Here is an 18,718-nt window from a genome sequence, read left to right as displayed (position 1 = left end):
GGTAGTAGTGGTTGTTAGTGGTTGGTGATGGTGGTTGTTGGTTGTTGGTGGTGTTGTTTGCTGTTGAGTCAGTTCTATCTCATAGAATCCCTCTATACAACAGAAGGAGTCAGAGGAGCCATATTGGGACTGTAAAGTGAACGCCTACTGATTTCCGACCCAAACTCTGTCAAAATTGCCCTTGTTCAGTGAGAGAGGGACATTGGCATGGTAGAGGAGGACTCTCTGCTGAAGCTTTCCAAGATGGTTTTTTACTAAAGCGTTGGCTAACTTTTCACAAAACACTCTCCTAATAAGCAGATGTTATGATTCTTTGGCACTCCAAAAAGTCAACAAGTAAAATGCCTTGAGCATTCCAAATAACTGGTGCCATGACCTTTGCTCTTGACCTTTTTGCTTGTATTGGTCTGTTTCTACCTCTTGGTAGCCATTGCTTTGTGATTGAAGATTGTATGATAAAGCTATGTTTTATCTCCTGTTCAAGTCTTCCAACAAATGCTTCAGAGTCCGGATCACATCTGTTTAAAATTTCCATTGAAAGCTTGACTTGTCTCCAGCTGATTGTATGCAACTGCTTTGGCACTTGTAAAAATGGGTGTGGAGTGGTTTCTGACCTCCTTAGGCTTTACTAGGGGCAAGGAGAATGAAACTCCACATCAGTCCAAGGCTGATTTTTATGAGGCTGAAGTCAGACATACCTCCACCTTCTAACCTTCCTTATCAATTCTAATACCAACTGTCCCTGCCACAGCACTCTCTACTTCTCAGCTGGGCTTGATAATTCATTGCTATGGATACATGGAACTCAAAGACAACACTTGGAAGTTTGGGTCTTTTAGAGAAGCCGTTGTTGTTGTTAAATTCCATTGAGTCGATTCTGACCCATAGCGACCCTGTATAGGGTTTCCAAGGAGCAATTGGGAGCTTGAACCACTGACCTTGCAGTTCAAATGACTTTGCAGTCTGATGCATTAGTCCACAGCACCACACCAGGAAGTTAACAGGTTACAATTTAGGATCAGAAATGCTCAGAGAGTAGTTCTTCCACTCAGGACAGCCTCTTCTCAGCTATGTCCACAGGCATGCCTCTCTGATCCTTGGACTGTCAACTACACTTCGCCTTGTTTTCTACACTGCTTAGATAATATTTATGGTTTTGAAGCATTTACTGATGAAGATCAAAGACTACAGCATTTAGTATGGAGTACAACTCAACATAGAGAATAAAAAATCCTCACAGCTGGACCAATAAATAGCATCATGATAAATGGAAAAAAGATTGAAGTTATCCAAGACTTCATTTTGCTTGGATCCATAATCGACGCTCATGGAAATAGCAGTCAAGAAATCAGATGATGTATTGCATTAGGGAAATCTGCTGCACAAGCACTCTTTAAAGTGTTCAAGAGCAAACATGTCATTTTGAGAACTAAGGAATGCCTTTTCCAAGCCATGGTATTTTCAATCACCTCATCTACACATGAAAGCTGAAGAGTGTATAAGAAAGACCAGAATTGAATTGATGCATTTGAGTTATGGTGTTGGAGCAGAATATTGACAGTACTGTGGACTGACAGAAGAACAAACAAATCTGTCTTGGAAGTACAATCAGAATGCTCTTTAGAAGCAAAGATGGCAAGACTTTGTCTCTCCTACTTTGGACATAGCATCAGGAGGGACCAGTCCCTCGAGAAGGACATCATACTTGGTAGAGGGTCAGTGAAGAAGAGGAAGACCCCCCCCCCAATGAGATGGATTGACACAGTGGCTGCAACAGTGCTCTCAAATATGACAATTATGAGGATGGCACAGGATTGGGCAGTGTTTCCAACCCAATGGCACCTAACAACAAATGTTATAAAAGGATATATGTAGGCATAAACTCTGGTAATGATTTAATTTTAGAACAATAAACTCAAATTTAAGATAGTGTTAGTAACTTTTAGAGCTAAAAGACAAACATAGAAACATTAGTCAAGCTTTTCATTTTCTTGTTGGAGAAATCAACCTAAAGTAGTTGAGCTGACTAACAGTCTTGCCTTCTTACAATTTCAGCTAATTAAATACGTAAGTATGGACACATTAATTATACCAGAAATCCCAATGAACTATTTTAAATACCTTTCAAATATAAATTTATAATAAATTTGACCTAAAAAAATGAACTACCAAAATGAATACTCTGTAATCACTAGATTTTACTATTGATTTAGTCATTTACATGACATTCTGAAAAAGGATCTTTATGACTAATTTAGATGACTCAGATTATTTTTCTTTCAACTCTGAAAGAAATATTGATGGGTTGCCTTTTATTCACACTGGTTGACATGCATTTTTAAAATCAGGTGTTTTTTTATTGAATTAAAATATTTAAAATAGCCATTATATCTAATTAATTTATAATTAATAGTATCTATTAATTTGTGATATCTAAATTTTTAAGAATTTTATTTGCATGGATTTAGAACCTTATTATTTAAAGTGTATTCCACAGATGAACCACATCCAAATGTTGGTGAAACTTTCGTGAAAAATGCAGAATCTCAGCTTCACCTTCCTTAGACCACAGACCTACTGAGTCAGAAACTGTTTCCAGATCCCCAGGTGATTCTTATGCGCATTCAAGTTTGAGAAGCACTAACTTAGAGAGACTGAAAAAAAAAAAAAAGGCACCAACCATTCCCATTCCTCCCACAAACTTGTCTGCTCATCTGCATTTGATAATTCATTACAGAGTCCTCATAGAATGCAGACTTATACTCACTGCTAGTGGTTTATTAGGAAAGTTAATAGGTTACAATTCAGGGTCAGAAATGTTTCCTCCAGTCAGGACCATCTCTTTTCTGTTTGGCCCTCAGCCCCTTTGGCATGGCCTCTGCTCGATGCAGGCAGTGTTACAAAACTCTCTTAGAGTAGCTGATAAATGCTTACTGAATACACCACCCTACCATAAGCCTCAGCACAAAAGTCCCTCAGCTTTCGTCACTTGCTCTGTGAGTTGGGAAGCCCCTCGCTCTGTCTCGCATTCTGGCTCTTAGTTCTGCTTTTGTTCCTCTGCCATTTCTCTGGGGTCACAACTTTTTGTCACTGGGTTGAGGACTTTCTATGTACGGGGATCTAGGTGTCCAAAGGACACTCTCCACTTCTGGCTCTTCTTTGATGGTAATCAGATCTTCCATCCATTCTGAGATGGTTCATTTTTACCCATGTTGTTGTTGTTAAGTGACTTTGAGTCAGTTCTGACTTATAGCGACCCTGTATAGGTTTCCAAGGAATGGCTGGTGAATTTGAACCTCCGACCTTGCAGTTTAGTCACAGTTAACTCGGTTAACAATCATTCTCAAGTCCAGCATATCATCATATAAGTATCTTCTCCCACATTCTCTTACTCAGGCTCATCAGAAACTGAGTCATTTGGTGAGAGTTACAAAGACTCAGGTTGGGTAGAAGAGCCATATGAAGTAATTCATTGCACTAAAGGAAGTTAGAAATCTCAAAACCTGGTTCATTTGTTGACGTTCCCTCATCTCTTTCTTCCTCACCTTTCTTCTGTCTCCCCTACCTCCCACACTCTGAAAAAGATGAAAACATCATAGTCACGTAAATAGGCAAAAGACACAGGGCAAACGTGTGTGTAGTAGGAAGGAAAGGAAAAATCATCTCTTCATTCTGGAGTGTCATGGGGGACTACTGACTTAATATACTTATATGTTTAGAGTGGTTTTTTTTTAGCACCTGGCAAATCCATATACTTTCAACTTTGCCAGGTTTCCCCTGAGTCATCGTTCACATTGGTCCCTGATCCTAACGCCAAAGTTATGTATCTGCATTGAGAAGTGGAGAACAGGATCTAATTATCCAGGGTTAAGTGTGCAGAGGATGAGCCACAAAGCATCAAAAGCAGGGACTGCCTGTTCCAGTTAAGGGCAAACAGAACAGCAAAAGATTTATTCTTGGAAACTTAGCCTGGGCACCACTATGAATAACAGGCATTGTAAGGTAGAAGAGAAATGGTTGTAATTAAAAGCAAAGTAAAATACCTAAAGTCAGACCTCTGTATAAAGATGACTCCAGTGAGTTTCTATTCTAGTAAGTGATGGATTAAAAGATCGTCGAGTGTAGTGATTAAGAGCTTAGACTCTAGACTAATACTTTCTTGGTTCAACTCCCAGCTCAACCACTTTTGGCTTCATGATTGTGGGCAAGTTACTTATCCTCTTTACATTTTCCATTTGATTATGGGAAAAGCAATAGTGCCTACCTCATAGGTTAGTTCAAATGAGAAGATCTATAGGTGGCGAAAGCAGTTTGTGATGGGCTGCTAACTGAAAGTTTGGCAATTTGAACCTACTTAATGACTATGAGGGAGTCCTGGTGTGGTGCTGTGGGTTAGTGCGCCAGACTGCAAAGTTGTTTGAACCAAAAGACCAGCAGTTCAAGCTCACCAGTCACTCCTTGGAAACCCTACACAGGGTCGCTATGGATCGGAACCGACTCTACGGCACTTAACAACAACAACAACAATGGCTATGAGTTGGAACTGACTTGATGGTTCACAACATAAACAACAGTGACTCCACAGAAGAAAGCCCCTGGCAATTTGTTTTTCATAAAGATTACCAACAAGAAAATCCTATGGAGCAATTTTACTCAGTAACACATGAGGTCGCCATCTTGATGGTCACTAACAGTAACAACATGTAAAAAATACTCAGCGCAGTGTCTAGAACATAGAAATCACTCATCAATTTCCCTTGTGCACAATAACATTTTATGTTTTTTCCCCCCACCTGGGCTTTAGCTATGATTTATAGCCATGAAAAAAGGGCTGCAATCCTAACTAAAAGAATTTATCTGAGACTGAGTAGCTGTCAGTCCTCTCTAGGATAATGAATATTATACTGGGGATGGTGGTGGCAGTTGTTGTTGTTGTCAAGTGCCATTGAGTCAGTTCCCACACATAACGACCCTGTATATGGTTTCTGAGGAGCAGCTAGTGAGCTTGAACTGCCAACCTTGCAGTTCAAACAGCTTTGCAGTCTAACACATTAACCCACAGCGCCACACCGGTGGTGGCAGTGGCGGGGGTGTAATAACAGAAAAAGAGAAATTATACAATCCTTGAGGCCCTTACATCCTAAATTGAATGAGGAGATATACACTTACCTGAAAGAAAAAACTAACAAATGAATCTAAAAGCAGCATATCCATATACCGAAAACTATAAATTAAAGTAAGTTATTGGGATTCATTGAAAGGTAGTCATCAATATAAGTCATAGCAGTTTTTATTTCCTTTGGAAGAAGGAAACAAACAAACAAACAAAACCATTAGAACTGCTGAGCAAATCTATAAATTGCACATAGGATTTTTTTTAAACCTCAATATTTTACTTTTTTATCATAAGAGTCTTTGATTCTTGATTTGGAAGCTAAGCACTAGAGGGCAGAATGTGCAAAATAAACATTATTAATACACTTAAAATAGCTACCAAACTCACCTCTCATCATGGTTGTATGCACAGAGAGCGCAGGCAAGAGAGGAATTTCTGAAGGGTGTAATCAGATAATGTTTTATAATGTCATCATTCAAGCTGATGTTGACAACTTTTTAATGCATTTTTTTGTAGATCATTTGGGCTTTAGAGAAAATAGGAAACTAGCGGGAGTGCATACATATTCAAAAAAAAAAAAAATAGGGGAGAATGTAAATTAGATGTTAAGACAAAACATCATAGAGCTTGAGATGGTTTTCATCTGGAGGCATTTAAAATGAAAGGGTGACTTAGAAAAGATGGTTTAGAAATAGTTATGTGGAAAACAGTATTGGTTGTTTGTTTCCTATCCCGCTGTGACCCTTGCTTCCCTCTGCCTGTTTAGAGTTGTAAGATAAATGCTTCCATCTTCATGCCCGGGGATTGGATTCATTCTGGGAGAGGTGGCATAGGTAAAGTTGGTGACAGAAAATGAGTCAGCAACTATTCCATTAACCCTTTGTTGTTGTTGTTAAGTTCCCTGTTGAGTCGGTTCCAGTTGACAGCAACCCTGTATAAGGTTTCCAAGGAGCAGCTGATGAGTTTCAACCGCCAACCTTGCAGCTCAAACTGACCTTGCGGTCCAGTGCATTATCCTGTAGCGCCACGCTAGGACTCCTATTAACCCTTTGGAAAATAAAAAGTCCCTAAACAATGTAGGACTGTGACTGTGGAACTTTTCCAAGGTCACTTGTGGAATTGTCTGTCATGGACACCTCCTGGTGACACAAGCAGTTTGTGTTCAGCTGGTAACTGACAGACTGGTGATTGAAACCCATCCCCTGGCTCTATGGAAGAAGAGGCCTGGTGATCAGCTTCTTTAAAGATGGTTGCTGCTAAGTGCTGTCCAGTCAGTGCTGACTCAAAGCTACTCTGTATAAGTGTACCTCCAACCTTGCAACTAGCAATGCAGTGTTTATCTTATAGTGCCACACCAGGATTGTTGTTGTTAAGTGCCGTTGAGTCGATTCCTACCCATAGCGACCCTGTATAGGATTTCCAAGGAGCATCTGGTGAGCTTGAACCACCGACCTTGCAGTTCAAACGACTTTGCAGTCTGACGCATTATCCCACAGCGCCACACCAGGACACCAGGATTACAGCCAAGAAAATCTTACAGGAAAGTACGGCTCTGTAACACATAGAGTCACGTTGAGTTCAGGCCAACTCTATGTCAGCTAACAACAGACATCTTGAAAAATGAGACAAAGTCATGGTTCAAGAATGAACAACCAGGGCCATTTCTAGAAATAAGTGAAACTCGGCACCTGACAGTGGATGGTTAAACATCCTGTGAGGGTCACTAGAGGCTTAATTCCTTCAACCTGTGAGTCCTTCTAGATGTTTGGTTCATGGTTTCTGACACCTGGCTAATCTGACCTTTTTCTTTGCTTCTTTTCCGCAGTGCTCATGTGTCACAAGTCAGCAGTGTTTCGACAACTGGAGAGTAAGTTATTTGGATCTTTTCTCCCCATTTATCATTTATTAAAGCAGAGATGATCAGTTCTAATGTCAGAGAATATTGGAACGTTAAGACAATGAGCAATCACTGATCACTTTAAAAATAACTCTACACAGTTGTTATTGTTGCGGAGTAGGTTCTGACTCATAGCAACCTTGTACAGTGTTTCTGAGGAGCAGCTGGTGGATTTGAACTGCCGACCTTGTGGTTCCCAGTCCAGTGCTGATCCTGTGGCGCCACAACACGAATTCAACTCTACACAGAGGAGAAGATTAAATAAGAAGCACCTATTTAAGCTTTTGTGTAATGTAAAATTAGAAACAGCTCAACCGTTTGAAAATAGAAGCTTTTTATTTGTTTTATTAAAATTAATATCAGAGTCAATTACTTGTAATCTTTGCAAAGCAGTCTAATGTACATTTGGGAGGATGCCATGAAAGGTGGAAGAATTAACTGTGTCCTTCCTTCCTTCCTATAGCATTTATGTTCGTTGTGATTGTTGTTGTAAAGTGCTGTTAAGTTGCTTCTGACTCATAATGACCCTGTATAGAGTCTCCAAGGAGCAGCTTGTGGGTTTGAACTGCCTACCTTGTGGTTTGTACGTGCCTGCAATATGCCAAGCACAGTGTTCGGTGTGAAATGTCAAATAAACCTTGGACTCTGCCTTCAGGGACTTCACACTCTAATGTTGTTGTTGTTGTTGTTGTTGTGTGCCATCAAGTCAGTTCCAACTAAACAACCCTATACACAATAGAAGGAAATGCTGCCTGGTCCTGTGCCAGTCTCACAATTATTGTTATGTTTGAGCCCATCACTGCTGTCACCATCTCATGTGGGGTTGTCCTCTTTTTCAATGACCCTCTACTTTACCAAGCATGATGTTCGTTTCCAGAGACTAATACTAACTACAAGGTTGGCAGTCCAAACCTCCAGCTACTCCTTGAAAACCCTATACAGGGTTGCTATGAGTCAGAACCAACTCAATGGTACTTAACAGGGTTGCTATGAGTCAGAACCAACTCAATGGTACTTAACAGCAAGAAGAAGAACAAGTCTAATAAGAACCTTAAAAAGAAATCCAGTTAGTGATGGGTTCAATTCTTTCTCCACAGGGCAGGAGTTGTTGTTGTTGTTAAGTGTTGTTGAGTTGGTTTCCATGCGTAGTGACCCTGATAGGGTTTCCAAGGAGCGGTTGGTAAGCTTGAACTGCCAACACTGCAGTTCAAACGATCCTTGCAGTCCAGCTCATTAACCTGCAGTGCCACACCAAGATACCAATTATGACATTCCACATGTCTTTTTCTTCCAAAAGCTATGAGTTACACTTGGAATAAAATCAAATTCCAGTTATCTGTTCCTGCTTAACTTTCTGAACACCTGGCTCATTACTTTTCAGGCACATGATGTTTATGGTGACTCAAATAATATAAAGTATAAACAGTATACATTCATCTACTAAACTCATTCAATGGCAGTGCAGATGACTGGCCTGGCCATCTGCTTCTAGAAAGATTACAGCCAAGAAAACCCTGTGGAGCATAGTTGTGTTCTGTAACACATGAGTTCTCCATGTGGTACAATCAGGTTGGTAGCTAGGGGTTTATACTTGCCTCAGAGCCCTTGTGCTTGCTGTACCTCAGACATGCCAGCCTTTTCTTTGTTCAAATATTATCTCATCTGGGAATTTGTCCCGAACTACCCACAGTCACTGTCCATCCCATTCTATTTGTTAGAGAATACATCGTTATCTGAAATTACATTGTTGGTTATCTAACTTCTCCTAGCATGGTCATTGATGTATGGCTAGCACCTCTATGTATGGCACATGCTGTTGTTAGGTGGCATTGAGTCGGTATCGACCCATAGCGACCTTACGCACAGCAGAATGAAACACTGCCCAATCCTGGGCCAACCTCACTACAGTTGCCACACTTGAGTCCATCAATGCTGCCACCTGGCCAATCCATCTTGTTGGGGGTCGTCATCTTTTTCTCTGACCCTCCACCTTACCAAACATGATAGCCTTCTCCAGCAACTGTTCCCTCCTGACAATATGTCTGAAGTATGAGAGACGAAGTTTAGCCATCTTGGCCTCCAAGGAGCACGCTGGCTGCACTTCTTCCAAAACTGATCTATTGGTTCTTTTGGCAGCCCATGGCACTTTCAGTATTCTCCTCCAACATCATAACTCAAAAGCATCAATTCTTCTACAGTTTTTCTTATTCATTGTGCAGCTTTCACATGTTTATGAGGTTATTGAAAACACCATGGCTTGGGTCAACAATATGTATTTAATGCCCAGTATGTGCCATGACTTGAACGAATAATTCCTTGCCCAAAGACTTAACCGTCACACCTACCTCTCATCCTTTTTTACTGGGACATGTGTAGGCCTTTCTGGAACATCTTCATAGATGGAATCAGGTGTAGGAGGTGGAAAGGATGTGTTGTAATAGAGGAAAAGTGAGAAAAATTAGAAGATGCACTGCTTGGAATGAGTTTGGATTTTATTTTATTTTTTTTTATTTTTGTCATCTGAGGAAGCAGTTAGAGAGTAAAAGTGGCCTTCCTTAGAGTTGTGAATTTGAAAGAGATCCCAGACTATAACAAAATGGAAAGCTCTTGCCTGTTTGTTTCCTGATAACCTTTGCTTCTTATGTGTCTTGTGTAGTTTGAAAAAGTCATGGGGTTGCTCTGTATGTACATATTCATTTACTCACATTTGTCTGTACTGCTATTAGGTTATCTTGGCACATGGAATCCTAAGTATGAAAGTTCTGATACCCAAAGTATTAGACTATACTTACTCATTCTCTTGGCTGTAAGATTTTTTTTTTTAATAAAATTACTATGAATCTTTTTAAAAATATGTTTGGAAAATCTATAGTTCTTTAATAATAATAAAAACTTACATAAGTCAGTGCTACTTCTTAATTGGAATATTTTGTGTGTGTGTGAGAGAGAAAGAGAGAGTATTGAGAGAGAGAAGGAGCTCCGGTGGCATAGTGGGTTGCTTATCCACCAGCCACTTCGAGAGAGAAAGATGAGGCTGTTTGCTCCCGTAAAGACTTACAGTTTTGGAAACAATAAGGAGCAGTTCTACTGTGCCCTGAAGGGTTCCTATGAGTCAGAATTGACTAGGTGGCAGTAGATATATGTGTATATAGAAAGAGAGACAGAAACACACAGAGAATTCTTTTCCAAGTGAAGGAAAACCTGTTTTGGGGAGTATAAATTTGGAGTTTTCCTTCCCAGATTATTCAGAATTAAGTGTTGTTGTTGCTATTCAGTGCTGTTGAATCTGCTATGACTCCTAGCAATGCTGTATAGTGTTTCCAAGGAAGAGCTGGTGAGTTTGAATTGCTGACCTTGGGGTTCACAGTCCATAAGTGTGGTTCACTTATCCTACAGCGCCACACCAGGACTCAGTGTCATAATAAAACCCTGTATAGAGTTTCCAGAGTATAAATCTTGACGGAGCAGAAAGCGTCTTCTTTCTCCCAATGAGCCACTGGTAGATTCAAACTACTGACCTTGTGATTTACAACCCAGTGTTTAGTCCACTATGCTGCCAGGCTTCCTTTGAAGGATTGTTGTTGTTATGTGCCGTAGAGTCGGTTCTGACTCATAGCAACCCTGTACAGGGTTTCTGAGGCTGTAAATCTTTACGGGAGCAGAAAGCCTCATCTTTCTCCCGTGGAGCAGCTGGTAGTTTTGAACTGCTGATCCTGGAGATCACAGCCCAATTTGTAACCACTATGCTACCAGAGCTCCTTTTTGAAGGATTATATAGCTTTAAAAGTGATACCATTTATATCTTTGCATGAACTCTTATCAGTCCTGTATGCTTCCTTATTTTCTTTGGGTTGACCAAAGTAAATCTATACTTAAATCTTCAATAATTTATTTTGGGGTGTTTTCATGAGTATAGCTTCAATTATATACATCACAACTTGATATAACAGAATTTCCATGGTATTTTCAGTAACCTCATATGCATGCAAAAGCTGGACAGTAAAGAAAGATCGTAGAAGAATTGATGCTTTTGAGTTATGGTGTTGGAGGAGAATATTGAAAGTCCCATGGGCTGCCCAAAAGAACCAACAGATCCGTTTTGGAAGAAGTGCAGCCAGAGTGCTCCTTGGATGCCAGGATGACCAAACTTCATCTCTCATACTTCAGACATGTTGTCAGCAGGGACCAGTCGATGGAGAAGGATATCATGTTAGGTAAAGTGGAGGATCAGAGAAAAATAGGAAGACCCCCAATTAGATGGATTGGCCAAGTGGCAGCATCGATGGACTCAAGCATGGAAACAATAGTGGGGTTGGCCCAGGATCGGGCAGTGTTTCGTTCTGCTGTGCACAGGGTCGCTATGAGTTGGTTCCGACTCAGTGGCACCTAGCAACAACCACATTATGCACAGCAATTGTCCTGAGGAGGTTTTTGTTGTTGTTTGTTTTTAAAATAGTATTATCACCTATAGAATTTTGCATTGAACCCTAGTGTAGTAATGTAGAATAAGCACTGGACTGCTAACCACATCCCAAACACACCAACTGCCCTTGAAAATCCTTATGTAGGGTCGCTGTAAGTCGAAAGCAACTCAACAGCACACAGCAATAGTTTTATCTTGATGGAATTAAAAATAAGTAGTGAGTGTCATAAAATTATTTTTGCCAGTTTGCTTTGCAAATCATTCTTTCTCTGTAGGATATGCAATCGGGAGAAAACTGGTCTTTGTAAGAATTAGTTCATTATTATTTGAGAAAAAATTATTTCCTCATTGTGCTGTATATTAAATGACCCTTATTTCCTTTTATTATTGCTGTACTTTCTGTAAGCATTTTGGTAACCTTGGACTCAGAAAGATGAGAAACACTGTTATCATCTTGGTGAAAATTTTTCAGTTTTGTTTTTAGTGTATGATATGAATATTTTGGATATTAATGCTTTGTACATTGTCTTTGCTCAACAAGATGTAGTAGATATTCCATAATAAAGATAGTTTCAGAATTATGGACATATCCTAGTATAATAATAAAGATAGTTTCAGAATTATGGACATATCCTAGTGTAACACCAGAATTATGGACACATTCTAGTGTAGGATAAGCACTGGACTGCTAATCACAAGGTTGATGGTTCAAAACTACCAGCTGCTCCTCAGAAATACTGTACAGTGTCACTATGAGTCAGAACTGACTCAGTTGCTCTTAACAATAGCTTTAAAGGAAATCCTTGGTATACTTGATTGCTTGATTGATTCTGTATTCTTTTTTGCCAGACTCTTAGAAAGAACCATCCGGTCAGCTGTAGAACAGCATCTTTTTGATGTTAACAGTTCTGGAGGTCAAAGTTCAGAGGACTCAGAAACTGGAACATCATCAACAGCTTCCACAGCATCTACTAGACAGCGATGGCACCAGCCCAAGGAACAGGATGAAATTCGACGGTCCAAAGACATGTGAGTTGCCTTTAGGATTTTTTCATGCTTGAATTTTCTCTTCATTTTCTTTTTTAAATTACACCTAAATTAGTCAGTGTGTTATAATAAGCCCTTTTCAATTTCAGTACTTAGGTTAAAACGAAAAGTTTTTGTTTTGACCATTCTAAACTTAGTTTTCATTCAGGAATTCATAGGTGAATTAATTAATTATTATTTCAGTTTGTTCTGTATGTTTAGGATGATAATAAATCTCATAGCTTCCTCATGAATATCTTATTCAGAGGATTTCTGAACTATGGGGTATGAAGTTACTTACCATATGACAAATTGGGCTGCGAACCGCAAGGTCAGCAGTTCGAAACTACCAGCTGTTCCGTGGGAGAAACATGAGGCTTTCTGCTCCCGTAAAGACTTACAGCCTCGGAAACGATGTACGGGGTCGCTATGAGTCAGAACTGACTCCATGGCACATAGCAACAACAACAACATCCTGGAACAAAGGTAATTTTTTTCACATTAGGTAACATTCAATTGACTATTAGATCAGCTTCTGAGCAGGCATTTTTCCCTAGTGTACTGGCCGGATTTAATACTAGATTGTCATAATAATACCCTGACTATTGATTATATTTGAAAATATGAAAGGTTGGACTTAAATCTAATCAAAAGAAGAAACGCTACCTTCTTTATTATTTTAAATATTTATTTTAAGAATTCCCACAGCCATGATTTAAATTATTAAGGAAAATATTTACAAATAATAAACTATGGAGCCCTTGTGTGATGCTGTAGGATTGACTCTGGACTGCTAACCATAACATCGGTGAATCAAACCCACCACTCCTTAGAAACCCAATACATACAGAGTTTCTGTCAGTTGGATACGACTCCAGGGCACTTACCAGCAATAATAGACTAAAGCAATACGGTGTTTTTCTGAAAGGTTTCAAGTTAATTTTTATCTACTGTAACATTTAGTCCCCATACATTATTGTATTGAACTCTTTGTTAAATTTCAAAAATGAAACCAGACCATGGTAGTGGTTTTGTGCTGAGGAATCTATACCTGGACCAAGAGCACACTGAATGGTTTAAAATTCAGAAAGGTATGTGACTGGGTTGTATTCTTTCACCATACTTATTCAATCTGTATGCTAAGCAAATATCCTAGAAGCTGGATTATAGGAAGAAAAACATGGCATCAGGATTGAAGGAAGACTCTTTAACAGCCTGTGATATGCAGATGATACAACCTTGCTTGCTGAAAGTGAAGAGGACTTTAAATACTTACTGAAGTTCAATGACCACAGCCTTTGGTATGGATTGGATCTCAATGTAAACAAAACAAAAATCCTCACCACTGGAACAATAAACAACATTCTTATCAACTGAGAAACGATTAAAGTTGTCAAGGACATCATCCTTCTTGAATCAACCATCACCACTCATGGAAGCAGTAGTTAAGAACTCACAATGATGTATTGCATTAGGCAAATCTGCTGTACAAAACCTTTTTAAAGTTGAAGAGCAAAGATGTCAGCTTAAGGACTAAGGTGCACCTGACCCAAGCCATGGTGTTTTCAATAACCTCATATACATGTGCAGACTGGACAGTGAATAAGGAAGATCGTAGAAGAATTGATGCATTTGAGTTATGGTGTTAGAGGAGAATATTGAAAATACCATAGGCTGCCAAAAGAACAAACAGATCTGTTTTGGAAGAAGTGCAGCCAGAGTGCTCCTTGGATGCCAGGAAGGCCAGACTTCGTCTCTCATACTTTGGACATATTGTCAGGAGGGACAAGTCACTGGAGAAGGATATCATGTTTAGTAAGGTGGAGGGTCAGAGAAAAAGAGGAAGATGCTCAGCAAGATGCATTGGCAAAGTGGCAGCATCAATGTGGTCAAGCGTGGCAATAATTGTGAGGTTCACCCAGGACCGGGCAGTGTTTCATTCTGTTGTGTGTAGGGTCGCTATGAGTCAGTACTGACTCACTGGTACCTAACAACAACAACAATCAGTTCTGACTCATAGTAACCCTGTGTAGGGTTTCCAAGGCTATAAATCTTCATGGAAGCAGAAAGCCTCATCCTTTTCATGCGGAGCAACTGGTAGATTCAAACTACTGAGCTTGCGGTTAACAGTCCGGCTCTTAATCCATAACCAGGGCTCCTTAAACCAGAGCATAGTTCCCCTCTTCCTTTGTTACCTAGACGCTTAATCTACATCAAAATCTTTTAGAAGAAAAAAGGAAACTTCTTTTGCTTAAGGGAAGATACAAAAAAGAAAGACTATAAATAAATCCCTTGTACTTATTTAGGTGTCTAAGGACTGTATTAACATATGTAATTATAGAAATAAAACTACTGTTCTGTTTTTGTGTCAAGTCAGCTCCATCTCATAGGGACCCCGTGTAAGATTTCCAAAGAGTGGCTGGTATTTGAACCACCAATGTTGTAGTTCAAACTGGCCTTTCAGTGCAGTGTTGATCCTATAGCCCCCACACCAGGACACCATTATCAGTGATAAAACAAACTGACTTTTCAAGTGGCATAGTCTCTTTTTATTTTTTAAAGATTTATTTTAAACGGCAGGTAGGCGGGGAAGTTGCAATATTCCATTTATAAAGTAGTAAAATTATAATAGAAGAGATATTTGCATTTAAAATTAGCTGCTGACTGAACTGTATAGTGGTTTTACAGAGTATAATTAGTTTGCTGCCTATACATCAAGTTCAAATTATTCATTTAACACAGTTCTTATCCTCTGCCTCATTTTTTGCCAAACAGTGCGTGACAACACTTTACATTTTTAAATATCCTTTGTGTGTCACGACATCCTGCTTTTCACAGACTTTGACCAGATGGATAACAAGCAGAGGTTGGAAATGGCAATTAATATGATAGACGAGAAGAGACTGGCATGGTGGTGGTGATGGTGGGTGTAGAGCAGTGAGCAGGGGAGGAGGTGGATGGAGAAGGGGACTCAAAATGGACAAGGACCAGGCAGGAAAATATGAAACACAGGATACCCTCTCTTGTAGAATTTAAATATAAAGGGGTTTCCAAGTCTAAGGATGTTATTATTATAAATTATCTGGATTGTTTTCTACTGACATCAGGAGAACAAAAGGGATGGATAATGGTGGAGACTGACTAATCCTATAAAGACTGACCACAGAACTCTAGCTTTTCTCTTGATTTCTCTTTACCACCGTATCCACAGTCATTCTGGTCAAATGTACAGTTGTGCATTCGGGTTATAAACTACATATTGTTGAGGTATTTTATAAATAGTCTTGCCTTACTCTTGGTCCTTGGTACTTGGGTTAAACATTTAGAAGTCTTTCATATGATCCTGTGTGCATCATTTTCCTATCCAGTACTTCACCCTCCCTCTCTGATACCCTAGGTCACTACCCTATCTCGTTAGTCCCACTTCTTCAACTTCTAGCTCCCTGAGCTGATTCTCTCATCTTTAGGGTCTTTAGAAGGGCAAGGTCCTTTTCTCACAGGGCCTCGGATTAACTAATTTTGTCTAACTGAGCTAAAACCATAGAATTATCCTTTCCTTTAACCCCCACTCCCCAAGCCTTAATTTGGTGTGGTGCTGTAGGATAGTCATTGGACTGCAAGGTCAGCAGTTCAAATCTACCACTCATTCCTTTGAAACCCTATACATCCATGTACTTACCTTCCTTGATCTCGTTCTCCATCAGCTCTGTTCTTTTCCTTCTGCTTACCTGCTTGATTTTAACACGTTTCTAGCAGGCACTGGTGGTTAGACACTGGACTATTAACTACATGGTCCATGGTTGAAACTCACCAACCCCTCCCGGAGAAAAAGATGAAGCTGTTTGTGTCTGCAAACATTTACAGTCTCAGAAACTCTATATTGGACACTGGGAGTTGGAATTGACTCACTGGCAGTGGGTTTGAGTTTGTTTTTGTTTTGAGCAGAATGCTTATTCCAATGTCCTTATTTTGGTTTCAGGCCCTTCTCTAAATTTCTCCCCGTTTAGTTACTTCAAAAGCACCCACGAATACCTTTTCCAGTATGTCCCAGGTTGAGAATCATTATTATAGCATATAGTAGTGGTGGTGTGCCATGGAGTTGGTTCCAACTCATAGCGACCCTGCATAGAGTTTCCAAGGCTGTAAATTTTTACAGGAGCAGAAAGCCTCATCTTTCTCCCATGAGAATGGTTGGTAGTTTTGAACTTCTGACCTTGATGTTAGCAGCCTGACTCGTAACCACTATGCAACCAGAGCTCCTTATAGCATATAGCAGATACTAGTTTTCTTCAAATGTATGCTTATATATAATTGATTGATTTATCTAAGATCTGAATCAGACTTCCTGCCGTCCCCTTTTTAAAAAAAAAACTTTTACTGGGAATTGAGTGATAGTTTACAGGGCAGATCATCAGTTTTACTTTCAACAAATCATATTTTGTTTCATTGCAATGATAATATCAATCCCCTCCATGCACCACTGGTTGACAGTGTTTACCTATATTCCTTTTTTTTTTGATATACAAAAAACACACAGAAAATAGATATTAATTTAAATGAACAAAGGGCACATTTTACAAGCCAGCATCCTGCCCACAGGCACACAGCCTGTCTCATTCCATGGGTCAAGTCCTCAGCACTTTATCTCTCTATGCCATCACCTCTGCCTCCATCTCTGCTGTCTCCACTTTTCTGGTTGGGATCTCACACTCTGTTCATGCTCTTCTTCCTTTGGTGGTCCTAAGTCCTCTGTTCCTGGAATGAAAGATTAAATGGTGGTTGTTATGTGCCATGGAGTAGGTTCCAACTCATAGCGACCCTGCATAGAGTTTCTGAAGCAGCAAATCTTTACAGGAGCCTCATCTTTCTCTTGCAGAACAGCTGGTAGTTTCAGACTGCTGACATTCAGGTTAGCAGCCTGACTTATAACCACCATGCTACCAGAGCTCCTTTTTTGTTTCACATCTTCTACATTAATAGTTGTGACCATTTCAGTTAGTCATGATAACAATTATTCACTATTAAAAGAATCCTATCCCTGTCCCCTATCTCCCATCCCCAGACCCATCTGGAAAAGAAGAAAACTATTCAGTGGGAATTCTACCTTATCCACCTTGTTTGGAAACTAAACATCCTTTTAAAAGCCTGAAAACCAGCCACTTCATGCCTTTATAGCTGCTGATTTTTGGTAGCCAATGTCTAAGTTGCCCATCCCTATCAATTCTGTACACAGGGAGGACAGACTTGGCCCTTGATATGAAGAATCCTTACCTTTTGGTTGGAATTGTGAGCAAATACATCCGTAAACAAAGGTCCAATTTATCAGATTGTAGCAATTTACACTTGCTTCCTGTATCAAAGTTATTTCCCTCTAGTCAGGTTTTGATCAGCAAGCCATCCAAGCTAGGTCAAATGGGTACCATCTGCAAGTTTGGGGGTTCTCGCACACTTCTTTCCACTTCAGACCAGCTGGCCCCTTTACACTCAATTTGAAACCCCAGTGTTTAGGTTAGTTTCAATGGGCTCGGGTGTTCCTAAGTCTCCCTAAACTTCAGACCAACCAGCCCTTCTTCTCTCTCTCATCTCAAAGTCAGCAGGTATCTATGGAACATGGTCGAACTCAGCCCATGTCTTCATTACGGCATTTACCCCACTTCCACTCACAAGTAGACCAGGGTGGTCACTAGTGAGTTTACAACAGGCTATCCTTTTTAAAAAGAAATAAAACTAGATGTTACAGCCTACTAAAAATTATTAGCTCTTCAGAATGGCTAAAAAGTATTTTGCAAGTTATTTTGTATTACCTTTTATTTTGTCTGTAATGACTTAGAAATTCAACCAATTGAAAAATATTCTTGAAATCAATAATGAGCTTATTTCAAGGAGAGATTAAAGAGCCAATGAGTCTCTACTAAAGTCATCATGACAATACAGATCTTAGTTTGAAATCATAAAGACTTCATTTTGATGCAAATGATTTGTAATTTGTTTAAACAATACTATGATTAGATACTCACATTGAGGTACAGAGATACTAAATTCCCTGTAGTCATTTAGCTACTTGTTGTTGTTAAGTCGGACCCGTAGTGACCCTGTCTAGGGTTTCCGAGGAGCAACTGTTGAGCTTCAACTGCCAAACTTGTAGTTCAAACAACATTGCAGTCTGGCACATTAACCCACAAGCTCTGACTCATAGCATCCCTACACACAACAGAATGAAACATTGCCTGGTACTACACCATCCTCACAATAGTTG

General features: G+C 39.7%; 1 protein-coding gene across 1 annotated transcript in view; it reads left to right on the top strand.

Annotated features, from left to right (window-relative positions):
* FAM13A (family with sequence similarity 13, member A) overlaps positions 1 to 18,718 on the top strand; it is a 460,082-nt gene that overhangs the window by 348,494 nt on the left and 92,870 nt on the right. The window contains exons 11-12 of the mRNA XM_006867777.1: positions 6,942 to 6,983; positions 12,286 to 12,465. Of these exons, the coding sequence (XP_006867839.1) occupies positions 6,942 to 6,983; positions 12,286 to 12,465 (222 nt within the window). The remainder of the gene's footprint in view (positions 1 to 6,941; positions 6,984 to 12,285; positions 12,466 to 18,718) is intronic.

The sequence above is a fragment of the Chrysochloris asiatica genome, unplaced genomic scaffold (genome assembly GCF_000296735.1).
Source record: "Chrysochloris asiatica unplaced genomic scaffold, ChrAsi1.0 scaffold00109, whole genome shotgun sequence".
In the NCBI taxonomy this organism is placed as follows: domain Eukaryota; kingdom Metazoa; phylum Chordata; class Mammalia; order Afrosoricida; family Chrysochloridae; genus Chrysochloris; species Chrysochloris asiatica.
The sequence above is the reverse complement of the archived record's forward strand: the minus strand, read 5'-3'. Positions and strand labels throughout refer to the sequence as shown.